The sequence below is a fragment of the Malaclemys terrapin genome, chromosome 10 (genome assembly GCF_027887155.1).
Source record: "Malaclemys terrapin pileata isolate rMalTer1 chromosome 10, rMalTer1.hap1, whole genome shotgun sequence".
In the NCBI taxonomy this organism is placed as follows: Eukaryota; Metazoa; Chordata; order Testudines; family Emydidae; genus Malaclemys; species Malaclemys terrapin.
The window spans coordinates 34,859,226-34,875,550 of record NC_071514.1 but is presented as its reverse complement, the minus strand read 5'-3'; the positions used below and the strand labels follow the sequence as shown (position 1 = coordinate 34,875,550).

Below are 16,325 nucleotides of genomic sequence, written 5' to 3'. Positions count from 1 at the left end.
TGGGTTAAAATAATGAGCCTAAAGATTAATGACAAATGTAATAAGCCCATCCAAAGGGGTTCTGATGATTTCAATCCACCAGACCAATGTTCAAGCAGTCTATTAGATTGCAAAATTCTCAGCATTAACGGTTCTTTCCTGCTTCTCTCTCTCTCTCTCTAATTTATATTGTGACAGGACAGAAAAAGTTTTTTTAACAAGCTAAACCCAGGTTTTGAATTTTACAATGGCTCTTTTTTAAACAATGAATGCTGAAGGGAACACAAGAAACTAGGAAGGAACACAATCCCACAGTTTATGTGAAAATGCTTTTCCCTTTAAATATTATGAAACCTTAATCTGTGCTCCATAATATTTGTGAGAGTAAGGGGGAGACGTTTATGGCGGTGGGAGGTTGAGGCAAATCGCCTGGCGGACGATTTTGAGCAGCCAGACACCAGGGCGATTAGAAGAGCACAGACGTGCTGTGCATCAGAGAGGCTTTGAAAACCAGTTTCATGACTGCCCAGGCTACAGTGTAACAGTTGTGTGTGTTTCTCCTTGATGCAAACCCACCCCCTCTGTTGATTTTAATTCCCTGTAAGCCAACAACCCTCCCCGCTTTGATCACAGCTGGCAAAGTAAATAGAGTCACTATTGTTTTGAAACCATGCATTCTTTCTTTAATTAAAAAAATATTTTTAATTAAAAAAAAAAGTGTGATAACTGACAAGGAAGCCCAGGTGGGGTGGGGGAGGAGGGAAGGACAAGGCCACATTGCTTATTGTAGCCACACTACAAATCAAAACTGTTTGAATGACAGCCTTCTGTTGCTTGGGCCATCCTCTGGAGTGGAGTGGCTGGGTGCCCGGAGCCTCCCCCCAACACGTTCTTGGGCATCTGGGTGAGGAGGATATGGAACTTGGAGAGGATGGCAGGCGGTTATACAGTGGATGCAGTGGCGGTCTGTGCTCTTGTTGCCTTTCCTGCAGTTCCACCAGATGCCTGAGCATGTCTGTTTGCTCCCCCATTAGCCACAGCATCACCTCCTGCCTCTGCTCATCATGCTCACTTTATGCTTTCCTGGCCTCTGTCACTGTATGCCTCCATGCATTCAGCTGTGCCCTATCAGTGTGGGAGGACTTCATGAGCTCGGAAAACATGTCATTGCGAGTGCGTTTTTTTCGCCTTCTAATCTGCGATAACCTCTGGGACAGAGATGATAGGGGGAGTGTAGAAACATTTGCACCTGCAGGGGGGGATAAAAAGGGAGAGTAGAATTTAAGAAGATACATTTCTGAGAACAAAAGGGAGACTCTTTCACAGTGAATCAAGCCAATCACAGCAGACAGCACATGTGCTTTAGGTACAAGGTTGCATTTTGCCTTTTATATCGCGCGCTTGCCAGTATGGTGACACATCACACATGGCTGGGCAACAGAATTCGGTTTCCAGGCAGTCATGGTAAGCCAAAGAGTACGCGGGGTTAGCTTCTTCCGCCTTCATACCATGTGGGAATGGTTTCAAACTGCAGCACCTTCCTTTCCCATAGCAAGAAATGCCAGTTGGGTTTGCTATTTAAAAGGAGGAGCTGCTGTTTTCGGATGGATGTGCAACACATCCCTCCTCCCACCCCACCGTGTGGCTATTCTCTGGGATGATCCCTTTTAGCCAAGTGCAAACAGCCCAGCATGAACAGGGTCCTTTTCTGTACCCTTACAAAAATTCCCCTATTTCAACCAGGTGACCATGAATTATATCCCTGTCCTGAGGCTAACACAAAAAGATATAGATCGAATGTTGCTTGAATGTGACCAAAACCCAGGACCATTCGCTGCCATGCTTTGTGCTGCAATGATTCCAGGCTACTTGCTACTGGCTTGGCGTGGTAAAGTGTCCTACCGTGGAGGACGAAATAAGGCAGCCCTCCCCAGAAACCTTCCACAAAGGCTTTCAGAGTACCTCCAGGAGAGCTTCATGGAGATGTCCCTGGAGGATTCCCGCTCCATCCCCAGACACGTTAACAGACTTTTCCAGTAGCTGTACTGGCCACGAATGCATCCCAAGTCTTCAAGGAAAATCAAACATTAAACACAATTGCTTTTAAACCCGTAGTGTAGTTACAAATGTGCACTCACCAGAGGTGCCTTCTCTGGGTTCAGGGTCTGGGAACGCCTTGGGAGGGCATTGGCTCCAGGGTGATGAAAAGGTCCTGGCTGCCAGGGAGAACGGATTCTCCGCTTGCCTGCTGCGCATTCTCCTCCTCCTCCTCTTCCTCATCCACAAAATCCTCCTCCCTGTTGCGTGAGACTCCCCCCTTGCATGTGTCCACAGACAGTGGTGAGGTAGTGGTAGGGTCCCCCCCTAGAATGCCATGCAGCTGATCATATAAGTGGCATGTCTGGGGCTCTGACCCAGAGCGACCGTTTGTCTCCTTTGTCTTTTGGTAGGCTTGCCTGAGCTCCTTAACTTTCACGTGGCACTGCTGTGTGTCCCTGTTGTAGCCTCTCTCCACCATGCCCTGTGCGATTTTGGCATATATATCAGCATTTCTTCTTTTTGATCAGAGTTCGGCCAGCACAGATTCTTCTCCTCATACAGCAATCAGATCCAGTGTCTCCCATTCAGTCCATGCTGGAGCTCGTTTGCAATTCTGGGACTGCATGGTCACCTGTGCTGCTGAGCTCACCATGCTGACCAAACAGGAAATGAAATTCAAAATTTCCCGGGGTTTTTCCTGTGTACCTGGCTAGTGCATTGGAGTTGAAAGCGCTGTCCAGAGCGATCACATTGGAGCACTCTGGGATAGCTCCCAGAGGCCAATACCATTGAATTGCATCTGCACTACTCCAAATTCAACCTAGCAAGGTCGATTTTAGCGCTACTCCCCTCGTCGGAGAGGAATACAGCAGTCGATTTTAAGAGCCCTTTAGGTCGACGGACTGGGGTTGGATGTGTAGAGGCATTCCTTATAAAATCGACCTAACCTCGTAGTGTAGACCAGGGCTAACAGATTATTTGGGCATAAGCTTTCGTGGGTAAAAACCCACTTCTTCAGATGCAGTCAACTTCATATAAAGTGGAAATCCATCATTTACAGCAGAATGCCACAGTCGTGTGCCTGCAGTTTTCCTTTGAAGGCCGCTGGGATTACTTAAACTCATTGCCGTGGGAATGCATAGTGATTCGGTATTGGCAGGAGAGCAACGTCAACAGAACGATTGTTACCATTCAAATAATGTCTCTGAGTTTTTTAAAATGACACACAAGATCTCTTCCCTAATGTGTTACTAATTTTTATTTGCCATTTGTCATGACTCATGTCATTCTGTCTTTCCCCCCATATTTGGTTTTGCTCCATTGTATAGAAGCACTGAGCTGGGGGTGTAGAGTGATTTAGGAAGGTAGGGCTGCTGCTGGCATTGTATTTTCTGTTTGGCTTAGGAAAAAAGGGTGTGAAAACCAGATACATCATATAAATAATTGCTCCTAAAGAAATAGGGTAGTATGGAAGTGTGGTGCCAGTAGTATATTTGGCCCAGCCATGACCGTACAATATCACAGTCCTTTTTGGACCACATGGATTCTACAAAAATCTGTGCAAGTTCATAACAAAGAAGTAGGCTGTAATTCAAGTTTACCAATCCGGCGTGTCCCTTTATATATATATATTTGATTTCCAAAATGTACTGTTTATTTTCTTGTAAAACGTATAGTGTTAGTTCAATATGATGCAGTTGCAAAACAGGCTAATATCATTCTGGGGTGTATTATCAGGAGTGTTGTATGTAAGACATGGGGGGTAATTGTCCAATTTCACTTGGCATTTGGCACTCAGTTTGAGTATTGTGTCCAAGTCTGGGCACAATGCTTTAGAAAAGATGAGGACAAATTAGAGTCCAGAGGAGAGCAACGAAAAATGATAAAAGGTTTAGAAAACCTGAGCTATGAGGAAAAGTTAAAAAACCAAATGTGTTTAGTCTTGAGAAAAGAAGATTGAGGGGGGACCTGATAACTAGGGTCCTACCAAATTCACTGTCAATTTTGGTCAATTTCATGGTCATAGGATTTTAAAAATTGTAAATGTCATGATTTCAGCTATTTAAATCTGAAATTTCACAGTGTTCTAATTATAGGGGTCCTGACCCAAAAAGGAGTTGTGGGAGGGTTACAAGGTTATTGTAGGGGGGTTGCAGTACTGCTACCCTGCCTTCAGAGCAGGGCTCCTGGCCAGCAGCTGCTGCTCTCCAGCTGCTCAGCTCTGAAGGCAGCGCCGCTGCCAGCAGCAGTGCAGAAGTAAGGCTGGCATGGTATGGTATTGCCACCCTTACTTCTGCGCTACTGCTGGTGGGGCGCCACCTTCGGAGCTGGGTGCCCAGCCAACAGCCACCGCTCTCCAGCCGCCACTCTCCAGCCTCCCAGCTCTGAAGGCAGTGCAGAAGTAAGGGTGGCAATACTGCACTCCCCCTCCCACAAAATAACCTTGCGACCCTCCTGCAACTCCCTTTTGGGCCAGGACTCCCAATTTGAGAAATGCTGGTCTCTCCCGTGCAATCCCTATAATATAGGATAAAAGCACACAAAAGACCAGATTTCACAGGGGGAGACCAGATTTCATGGCTGGTGATGTATTTTTCATGGCTGTGAGTTTGGTAGGCCCCTACTGATAACATTCTTCACATATATTAAAGGAGAACTTTGATCAATTGTTCTCTATGTTGACTAAAGGTAAGACAAGAAGTAATGGACTTAATCTGCAGCAAGGGAGATTTACACTAGATATTAGAAAAAGCTTTCTAAATATAAGGGTAGTTTAACCTCTAGAAACAGCTTTGTAGGGAGGTTGAGGAATCTCCATCATTAGAGGTTTTTAAGAACAGGTTGTACAAACACCTGTCATGGATGGTCTAGGGTTACTTGGTCCTGCCTCAGTGCCGGGGCTGGACTCAATGACTTTTTGAGGTTCCTTCCATCCCTACACTTCTTTGATTCTGTTTCTTTTTTGAATAAAAAGGGTGGCATGGATTCATATTTTTCCTTGTAGACATTCTGTTAAATTCATTTGCTGCCTGGAACTTAGAGGCAATACGATATATTTTTTTAATGATACAGCCCATCTTGGTCACTTTCATTTTCCACTTAAAGATACATAAATATATTCATGTGATTTGTTTGGAAATATATACTCAGCAATATATATACACTAAAATGCCTGAGTTGGCAAACTTCAAAGTTCTTTGACCACAGAGATACCAAGGCCATACCTACATTAGCGAGCTTACAGTGGCACAGCTGTACTGATGCAGCTGCACCATTGTAATATTGCTCATGTAGCCACTCTATGCCAACAGGAGAGAGCTCTCCTGTCAATATAATAAAACTACCACAACGAGTGGCAGTAGCTTTGCTGACAGGAGATGCTCTCCCACTGACATAGAGCTGTGCACATTACCACTTATGCCAGTGAAACTATGTCGCTCAGGGGGCTGGGTTGTTTTTTTTCCCACACCCATGAGTGACATAAGTTTTGCTGACATAAGTGATAGTGTAGACCTAAGACATAAGTGGTAGTGTAGTGTAGAATTACCTTATCTTACTGAAAGATAAGGTCATTCATTTGACTGTGACCCACACACTAAGCAGCACGATTTCAAAGTCAGAGTCAGTTTTGAAATTACCCCCTATAAAAAGCCATACTTCCGGGAGTGATATTGACTCTTAAGTCAACAATGACCAGCTGATACATTGTGGTAGGCATGCGAGTGATATTATAGAAGTGTTTTAGTATCTTGTACAGTGTCAGGTTTTTGTTATACAGTGAAAGCTTTGCTATCCAGCATGTTGGGGAGATGGGGGGTGCGAGCTAGTTAAAAATTCCGGTTTACTAAGAGTTCTACTTACCAATGGAATACCAATTTTCAAAGAACTAGAATACAATAAAATGAATAAAGTATAAAATAGTATACAGGTACTCACCAATCCAGTAGTAATACTGCACTGCAGAGTGGTTGGTTTCTTGAAGCACTTAGGTATGTATACAGGTAAAGTTTTCTATAGGGTTATCTTATTACAGTACATAGTACTATGGGCAGCGCATGGCATAAACCCAGCTCACTAAAAATGCACTTAATACAAAAACTATACTGAACATAATTTAATCTTTCTTTGATGATTCAGAAGGCACGCTTCAGGATCTTCCAGTGCCTCAGGGTCATCATTATCAACATCAATTATCATAGTAGATGTAGAAGGTGTAGGAGACTGGGCTGAATTTGTAATGACCATCTGACCAGGAATGCTTGAACAATTTTTATAGTGGGAGTGCTGAGAGCCGTTGAATCAAATGTTAAGCCCTGTATATAATGGAAACCACTTCAAGCCAGGGGATGCTGCAGTTCCAGCACCTACGCCTCTGACACACCCTGGAAGCGGCTTTTTTTAATAAATCCCCGATATCAGCTTGTTTACTTGTCTTCTGCCTCTTTTGCATAAAAGTAGAGTGCAGAATGTGCAATTGCATAACCTCCTGGGCAGTATACTAGTCCCGGTTACTAGATTGAAGATTTGTATTGGGAGATATTAGAAATGCTGGTTAATGGAGCTTTCTGGTTGATAAAGTGCTGGATAACTCAGCTTTTACTGTATCTAGATTTTAAAAACTAAACAAGTTGCATGCAATCTTTACAATTCCCTATTATTTTAGTTAATTCATCCAGGGCCAAATTTTCTGTGCCTGATTCACACAAGTAGCTCCATTGATTTCACTGGGACAACTTTCATGAGTAAGGTAAGCAGGATTTGGCATCCAGATCAGTGTATCTGTGTGGCTGTTTACCTGACCTGCCCCCATCCTGTTCTCCACACCAGCCTATTTTACCTCCCAGGCTGCAGTTTGCAGGGGGGAGTCTGGAGGCTGCACTGCGTGACTGCTGTGCTTGCTGCTTTTGTGAAGTCCCAGGTTCTAAAAATAAGCCTATGTGTTTTATGCAGGAGAACCCCTTCAAGGAGAGGATTGTGGAGGCTTTCTCAGAGGATGGAGACGGGAACCTCAGCTTCAATGACTTCGTGGACATGTTTTCTGTGCTCAGTGAAATGGCTCCCAGAGAGCTCAAAGCAATCTATGCCTTTAAGATCTATGGTAATGTGTGGGGATGCTGTAGATAAATTGCTCCATTAATTCAGATTAACTGTCTACCTAGGAGAGATGTTCACTGTTAGCTCTGTGCTTAGCCAAAAAGCAAAATGGCTTAGTTTTGCAAGGTGCTGAGCATCATCATCATCATTTGCTGAGCCAATCAGCAAACATGCACTTAACTTTAAAATCCCCGGAACTACTTATATTCTTGAAGTTAAGCACATGTAGGATCAAACCCTAGGAAGAGATGTTTTGGTATTAGAGATGACCTTAGTGTAATTCAGGGATCTTCCCCTCTAGATATACTGTATTATTTAGTCCACTGAAATGTCAAAAGATCTTGTGGTATGTCATTGTGACAACAGCAAAGATGGTAAATAAGATTGTTTCAGACTTCCAATATCAATTAAATTCTAGAAACCAGAAGACCATCGGAGAGCATGATGTTCACACAAAGATAGTATCTGAATTTTTCTCTTGCTTTTTTCTTCTGGCCTGTTTAGATTATCTTTGCACATTTGATGATTATCTGTACAAGTCCACAGCTGATCATTATGATGCTCCTACGCAATTCTCATTTTGTGTTTCTAATTTTAGACACATGGAAGAATGCTAAATGAAGCACTAATGGTTCTGAAAACGTGAATCAAATCTTTTTATATTAGCACTTAGGCAACATTTTGTAGAAAATATTCTTGTTGTGCATCTTTGCACAACAATTTCCTGGGAGAAATCCGCTTCATGTGCTTTCCAGGATGTTTGCAAAGCAGTAATAACAGAGCTCAGGCAACAAACTGCTAATTTCTATAATAATCAAAAGGTTGAAAGTTCTTTATTAGCTAGAGATTAATGACTAGATCCTGGGGTCCAGCCGAAAAGGATTGAGCACAAGTGAAAAAAGGTAGATGCAAAGGTGGACAAGACAGCATATCTCCACTCCCCCCGGTCAGTACAAAATTACCGCCTCAGCTTGCCCTGTCTTTGAAATGGATCACACCTTTCCAAGTTTAAAGCAAGGTCTCCCTTCCTGGAATCTCACTTACTAAGAAGGTCTCCCCGCCTCTTTCCGGCTTCCGCCCCCTCCCCCGAGTGATGCCGGGAGCCAGCAGGGCGGGCAGAGCAGAGCAAGGTGGGCTGGGGCCGGGTCGCTCACTGCTGTCAGCGATAGACCCCCTGCTAACTCCCCAGGCCGCCCTGGACCCTGCGTCCTGCTGAAGCGCAGGGACCCCCAAAGCACGGTAAGCCTAAACATTGGTGAAGCCAGGTCCACGTTCCTAAATATTGATGGAGCACGAGCACCACGGGCCCATATAATTAGCCACCTTTGCCTGTGTAGGGTTTCCTTTGTGAGAGCTGAGTCAACCACTTGGCTATAGTCCATCATAGAAAAGCAAGCAGGAACCAAACCTGCTATGTGTACATTTTCTTGCCAGATAACCTACTAAATCTTGAGGCATACAAAGCTGCAAATCTGACAGTTCCATCAGGCTTGGAATATTGCTACTCAGTGGACAATTAGGTTCTGAGTTCATGTGACCATGGAAGTGCTACGTGGAGATTTATTGGCAACTTATTAGCTGTTTGTATGTTAGATGGAGCAGTACAATAATTTACTATTTCCCCCATCACTTCTGTGGTTGGTGTCTCAAAACATCAATGTTAGCAGAAACCCGGACTGAATGGTAACACTAAAAATAGCACTCTGCAGATAGAGTGCTTTGTTTTCAAAGCACTTTCTAAACCTTAATTGATCCTCCCAAGTATTTGTTATATGGATGGAGAAGCAGACTGCTGTGTTCTTGATAAGGCCTTGATTCTGTAAATTGCTCCATGCCATGATCTCCTCTGGAAGTTCACATATTGCAGGATCAGTCTACAAGTATGGATGTGATTATGTTGCCTAATAATGGTTGACCCACAGAGAATATAAGCTCTACTAAACAGATATACAGGCTGTCACTTGCCACAGAAACTGGGTCAGATGTCTTTGGGAGAATCCAGATGTTGACCAAGAGCTTTGGATTTGAGTTAGATGGAAATGCTCCATATTTGGTCAAGTACAGCATCTTCTGAATGCTGGCCTAGTGCTTGCTTGTACCGTACAGAATCAAGTCCTGTTGAAATAAATGGGAGTTACCTGTTGTGAGAGAAATTGGCCCCAAGTTTGCTGGGTTGAAGACAGACGTAAACATTTGTTTAAACTGTTTTCTTTTGTACCCATTTTGTTAGAGTAAATTAATCTGGAGAGAGGTATTGACAATCTTCTTTTCTTTCTTCCTATTCTTGTTTAGATTTTAACACAGATAACTTCATTTGTAAATCTGACCTTGAAAAAACCCTCAACAAGCTGACACGAGAAGAGCTAACAGCAGAAGAAATCACTCTAGTTTGTGAGAAGGTGATAGAAGAAGCTGATATGGATGGTGATGGGAAACTAGCATTTGCAGACTTTGAAAATATGATTTCCAAAGCACCAGACTTTCTCAGGTATAAGAATTGCCTTAAAAACTATCAAATGTTCTTTTTGTACATGTTTTGTTGCAGTTGGAAAGATGATGACCTTGCCAAATGTTGACATGCTGGAGTAACATTTGACAGGCTCTAAGGCTGAGTTACAGTTTATCCTCTTTTGATGACAGAAAAGCAGCAATGCTTAGGGTTTTTTATTTACACTTCTGCCCTGGTGTTCAGCCAAGGTCTCTGCACTTTCTCCAGGATCAATGCCTTGCCTATACTTGCCTTTTTATATTATTATTCATTATTATTATTATTCTGGAAGATCTCCTAAAGTGTAGTGTAAACGGAAAGACACCCCGGGGCTCAGATCCTCAGTGGTATTTAGAAGCCTAACTCCTATTAATTTCAATGGGAGTTAGACGCACAAATACCTTTTGAGGATCTGAACCCAAGTCCTTCAGCTGCAAACTAGGGGATGACATCTACCCAGAAATCCCTTACTTTACTGACTATTTGAAGACCAAGAACTCAATGAGTTTTGATTATCTTTGCATTTGATTTTCTTAGATATTTTCTTAGATGTTTTGATCTTTTAAAAGCTCAAATGATACTGTCCTCAGGCAGGCCCACTGACAGCAGTTCCAGGCCCCAGAACAGTCAATGGGCCTCCACGCACGCACAAGCCACGTCTGCGCAGATGCAGTCTGCCTGACATTTGGGCAGTGCTGCGCCTATGCTGCTGGTGCCCAGCGAGCTCTTCCAGCACAACCAGGGCTTCCATATGCCCGCTGCTCGGTAGGGTTGCCAACTGTCTAATCGCGCAAACCCAAAGACTCTTGCCCCGCCCCTGTTCCACCCTTCTCCAAGGCCCCACCCCCTGCTCACTCCATCCCCGCTCTCTCTGTCACTGACTCTCCCCCACCCTCACTCACTTTCACCAGGCTGAGCCAGGAGGTTGGGGTGCGGGAGGGGGTTTAGGGTGCGGGCTCTGGGAGGGAGTTTGGATGCGGGTTGCAGGCTCTAGCTTGGGGGGTGGGTTGGGGTGCAGGAGGTGCCATTGTTGGCAGGGATGGCTGTACCACCTCACAAGGCAGCTGCATGAGGGGAATCCATGCCAATCCTTTGCTATGGGTTTCCGGCCCTGAGACTTCAAGCAGCTGAGCCCTGTAGCTGTCTTTCCTTTCCCAGACCTCTTCCTGTATATTTAGACTGGCCTCCTCCCTGGCTTGCTGCTTGCTCTTTAATGGTACACTCACTTCCAGCTCTGTTCTCCCTGAATGACCACTGTCCTATCTCCCAGCAGACCTGATTCCTAGTTACATGACCCTTGTGCTCTCTCATTTCTTCCAGCTGAGGAGGCAAGCTACACCTGCCACAGATGAGGCTGAATCCCCAATCCCCTTAAAGGTCCAGCTCACCCTGTGACATCTGTGTTCTGGGAATTTGTTCCATGAGACAATGTTAGAGACCCAAATGATGTAGACAAGTTCCTTCTTTGCGTAATGGACCCCTGTGGAAACTCCTAGCCCAATTGCATTGCCATGAGTATTACTTAGGGGAACTTGGTCTTTCATTGTGCAGGACAGTTTTTGGTCATCATCTTTAGATCCTGAATGAGAGGGCAGACTGTTTCTAGATTTGTTTTTGTTGCTTATAGTTGTAGCCATTATAAGGAATTTAACTTATCCATTATGTTCATAAATGGATACCAGTCCCTTCCAGTTCCTCTTGGAATTCTCTGCTAACAAGGAACTGGTAGTGCTACTGAAATGCCCAGATTTGTTCCAAATAACATGATCCATGGCACAGTAAAACAGTCACAGAAACACATTGCTGACCTGATGACATATTGTATAGAGGAATATGACAATGTTAATGTCCTGGAGATGATTGTTTCATTGTGAAATATGTGGAGTGTAGATTCAGACATATAGGCAAACCAGATTCCCACGCCAGCAACAGCCATATGCGAGATCACCATCCCTTCCTCTTGATGAATTTCAAAATAGCGCTGTATAGTAGACATCTCAGTACTTATTATAAAAAATTGTTGTCTGGAAGCAGCCCAAGTGGTATCTTCCATCATGAGTAGATGCCTAACTGTGAGAATCCCTAAATTCACTATTTTCTGGGGTTCCTCTGTAGTATGGCTGGCATCAAAGTTCCTACATTTAAGCACTTACCTGTTAAACTTGCTGATTAATCCAGTAGTGGTCTATGATCTTCATTGAACTGCTCCTCAGTAGGATGTGGCAGCAGAGGAGCAGAAACTTCATTCTGACCAGTACCACATGCCAATATCTGCTGCTCCACAGTCATGACTGTCATGAGCATCACTTTCTCTGGCTCTTTTTTACTTTTTTTCAATACTGCCACGATCAGCCATTAGCAGCTCTGTTGTCCAATCTGCTGTGGACTTTTCCTTTTTCTGGATTCTTTTTCACCACTTTCAGCACTGTCACAGTCGGGGAATTGGCAACTCCGTAACCCTGTCTGTCATGACCCGTTTTCTTGTTTACACATTCTGATGCCACATGAAACTGCTCAAAATGGCGTATCCATTTTGGCCGCACTGATTTATCAGCAGTTACAGCATCTGAAGTTGTTATGGGAGCCATTAGCTCCATTGTCTTTATTCTGCTTCAGACTCTATGTATGCTGCTTCTGTCCTTTAAGGTAGTTTGATCTGTCTCTCTGTACCTGTAGAATTGGCCCCCCCTTTTCTGTTTCTAGAGCTCCATGCTGCAGCTCTCCATGGGCTCTCTCTAGGGCTCCATGCTGCAGAGTTTATTTTTCTGGGTTCTCCCTCTTTTTGCCCTTGTCACCTCTTCTCTATGCTGGAGCTTTTCCTGCTCTCACTGCCCGTCTTCAAACCTTCTCTGCTCTCTCTCTGTTTAGCCCCAGCTTGCTCTGGGCCTGCTCCAGTATTGGCAGGTGAGGAACTCAGACTGTTCCCTCTCCCTGCAGAAGAGTTACACTGACCTTTCTCTTCCTTTCCTTTTTTTGTTTTTGTTTTTTGCTCTCTCTCTCTGGAGGTGGATCTGTCACTGCTGGCACACCTAATGTGAGCCCAGAGACACGATACTGCAAGCCCTTTAGCAGAGAATAATCTCCTATCCAGAGGTCCCTCAATTTATTAACTTTTTTACAACATGCTGGTCCTCTCTGATAACAGGGGGACCATAAAACCTATGAGTAAAAGATATTTCCCTACTAGGCACCTGTACCTTCACCAGTGGACTCAACAGTGGGAGCACTAGCACAGGCAGAATACAGACATTTTGTCTAAATCCTGCTCTGAACACAATAGCCTTTAAAACGAAATGGAACTCGTTTGTTTACAGCTTGGGGTCTCTTCTCAGCATTGCTACGCCCACTGGGCCTGCAAAATGCTGTATTATCTGAAGAACATGCTCTGGGATCTGAAAGGGCAGTGCTTACTCTGATATCTCATGAGGAGATAAGGATGCCCAGCACCTAATGGAATTAAGCCCTCAACTTGTATTGATTTTTAAAATTATAGAACGGTAGAAAAAAGAATTAAACTGAAGACCATCCTCTTTCTGGTACAGAAATGGGAAATATGTAACAATGAGTTTTTCAGGGCTTGTTGGGGCTGGATTAAATATATTCATTGGCATAATTTATTGAATGTAAGTCATGATTAAGTCTGCGAGTCTGTCATGGAGGTCATGGAAGTCACAGATTCCGTGACTTTCTGGGACCTCCGTGACTTCTGCAGCCTGCTGGTACCGCTAACCCCAGGACCACCCTAGCACCTTGGGAAGCCCTGGAGCCAGCCGCACCGGCTGCTGCTCTGGCAGCCCCAGGCAGCTGGTCCCTGGCACTGCCCTGGAGCAGCTCTCCGGGACCGGTGGCGCTGGGACCCCGGACCGCCCCCTGCCAGGACCAGGGGGACCCCCAGGCCGTCCTCTGCCTGGACCAGCAGTGGCGGGGTTGTGGGGCCCCAGGCCACCTCCCACCCAGACTAGTGGTAGCAGGGCTACAGGCCGACCCCGGACCAGACCGGCAGTGGCAGGGCCCTGGGCCACCCCTCCACTCCCCAGCAGCAGCAGAGCCCCGGGCCACCCAACCTCCAGCGGGGGGGGGGCTGGCAGCTCCCTCCCCCCAACAGAAGCATTGTCCTGCGCTGCCCCCTCCCGCCCCCCCTGCAGCAGTCTTCAGGAGCACCCCCCTCCCAGAAGGTAAGATTTAGTCACAGGTATTTTTAGTAAAAGTCATGGACAGGTCACCGGGCCATGACTTTTTGTTTATTGCCCGTGACCTGTCCATAACTTTTACTAAAAATACATATGACTAAATCTTAGTCTTAGTCATGATTTATGAATATACATGAAAACATTGTGGTAATTTGTCCTCATGAAATTAAAGCCAGAGACTATAGCAATTGTATAATTCATACTGGTAATACAGAACCAATTAAAATAATTAAATACTGCAATCTTTTCTGGATCTGCAGTTAGTTTTATTTTTGGCGATTTATTTTCTTTTGTTTTCTAAATGCTACTTGGGCCTATTACTGAGCAAGAAAGATGCCCTCTAAGCAAAGAAGGGAAAGTTGAGCTTAATACCAGAATCAAAATCAATTATTTAGCTCACACATACCAGTTTTTCCAATATTGGACTTCTGGAAACCATGCATGTTTTCCCTTGCACATTTCGTATTTAAAGGAACCTTGTGAAAAGGCAGAGCTTCCACTTGTACACAGACCTCTACTCCGATATAACACTGTCCTTGGGAGCCAAAAAATCTTACCGCATTATAGGTGAAACCGCGTTATATCGAACTTGCTTTGATCCGCCGGAGTGAGCAGCCCCGCTCCCCCCCCCCCCCGAGCACTGCTTTACTGCATTATATCCGAATTCATGTTATATCGGGCCGCGTTATATCGGGGTAGAGGTATATTAATAAAATACTCTACATAGCCCTTCCGCCTATCATGGTACCTAGATACTACAGTCATAACCACATTATAGCTACCACAGGCAGATAATGCAATTGAAATGCAGGAGACTTTCCAATGACTGGAGAGGATTTGCTGATCATTGGACTATCTTCCCCTGCTTCATCATCATGCAAAGATTTCACACTTTGCTTACAGTGTCACAATGGGTACTATGGTACAGAAGGATGATCTCCATTCCAGTACAGGAGTCTCTCTGGTATAGATAGTGAAGGGGAAAGATCTATTTTCAATTCACTAGTTCCCATCAGCCATGAATTTACACTGAGTATATTAAAAGGGATTTTTAAAAACTAGATTTCATCTATAGAAATGTCCATTATAACTATTGTTTAATAGGTGAAATTGTGGCTGCATGTCAGAGAGGGGGTGTGAGTGGAGCATCCATTCAAGTGTCCGCTACACAAATAATCACTGCTAAAAGGGCCTGTGGGGCACGGTGGTGTGCCAGTTGGAAATGGAGCCATAGGATCTGCACTTTTGTGACCACAAATGCCTGTAGATGGGTAAATTCCACCCTTCCCTAGTTCCTCAGGTTTTGTGCAGGGAGGACTGAATTATACCAGTAATGTTTCAGACGGGACTGAACCAAGACCACAGACCTAAATACTCAAAATTTTGAGGAAGATCGGATTTGGATCCAGACCCTATTTGCATTACCAAAGCCCCAGGTATGAATTCTTCCTCTCTTTGTTCTGGCCCTGAACTTTGAGGCTTGGGCTCATCTGTGCCTAATAATAATTGCTCCTTGTTAACTTGAAACTGAGATGTTTTCCCCACAACTCTTTGTTCAGACATAGAGCATTTAGTTAGTGTGCACTGGACTGGTGGCATTGATTTAAAAAGAACAACAGAACAAGGGAACTTGAGGAGAAAATATTTGTCTAGAGAATTAAATGGACTTTACAAACACTTGCATTGTAAGAGAAAGAAAACAGGTAAAGCCAAATTTGGACTGTTAATCTTGGCACCACTGGCTAGTTTTCTGACTTGTAAGTAGCCTGGAGGACACACAGCAGTTACATGTATTTATTCAGCATACAAAATTTGAAAAATGTCACATTGCAATGAAATTTTATCCTGTATTTCACTGATGCTGACTGGGAACTGAGTGCTGCATGCCCACAGGGACATCACTTGAAGAAGGTCATTGACAATGTACCAACTCAAGAGGAGCTGCCACAGTGTCGATGAGAGAGTCTCCTATACATTAAAGGCTGCATGTCAGGCATCACTTGACTAATCAAGTGTATCAGTTTGAGCAATTTTAGTATCAGGTACCCAGGCAGTTGAACATGTCCTCTGAAATAATAGACAGCATTCTAATTCTTAACTCAGTTTAAAAAAAAACTCCTTTGTAAATTTCTCCGGGTAGATTCATTGTTTTTTTCCTTACAGTAGGAAATGCTGCAACTATACATGGAAACCTGGTAGAGAGAATGGATCAGCTACAAGGGATGGGAGCAGGCATGAGGACTCTGTAGAGGCTGTAGTTTTATAGGCTGCTTGTGCCTCCACTTTCTTTACAGTTGTACAGTGGAGACTTGCAAACTGCTGTCCTAGAACTCAAAGGCAGCTGAGGATGCTATACAATCCCAGCGGCTCCTGAGAGAGGATGAGGCAGTGGAATGTTTGTCACTGTAGCCGTAAAGTCCCTGCACCCTTTCTTTTTTCCCCCACAGCGTGTGGCATTTTGGGATGGTGGCAAGGGAGTAAGTGGGTGGCTTGCTGGTGGGAATTGAACTGTGGATGTAGGTGAGAGAGCAGAT

The 16,325-nt window shown here is 44.4% G+C and overlaps 1 protein-coding gene across 3 annotated transcripts in view; it reads left to right on the top strand.

Moving 5' to 3' along the window:
* The window catches only part of CIB2 (calcium and integrin binding family member 2), a 145,161-nt gene that overhangs the window by 112,006 nt on the left and 16,830 nt on the right, over nt 1-16,325 (top strand). For 2 of the 3 annotated variants that reach the window (XM_054041035.1, XM_054041034.1), the window contains exons 4-5: nt 6,970-7,117; nt 9,406-9,601. In XM_054041035.1, the coding sequence (XP_053897010.1) occupies nt 6,970-7,117; nt 9,406-9,601 (344 nt within the window). Of the gene's footprint in view, nt 1-6,954; nt 7,118-9,405; nt 9,602-16,325 lie in introns of those variants that run through there. The other variant, XM_054041036.1, reaches the window with a different exon arrangement.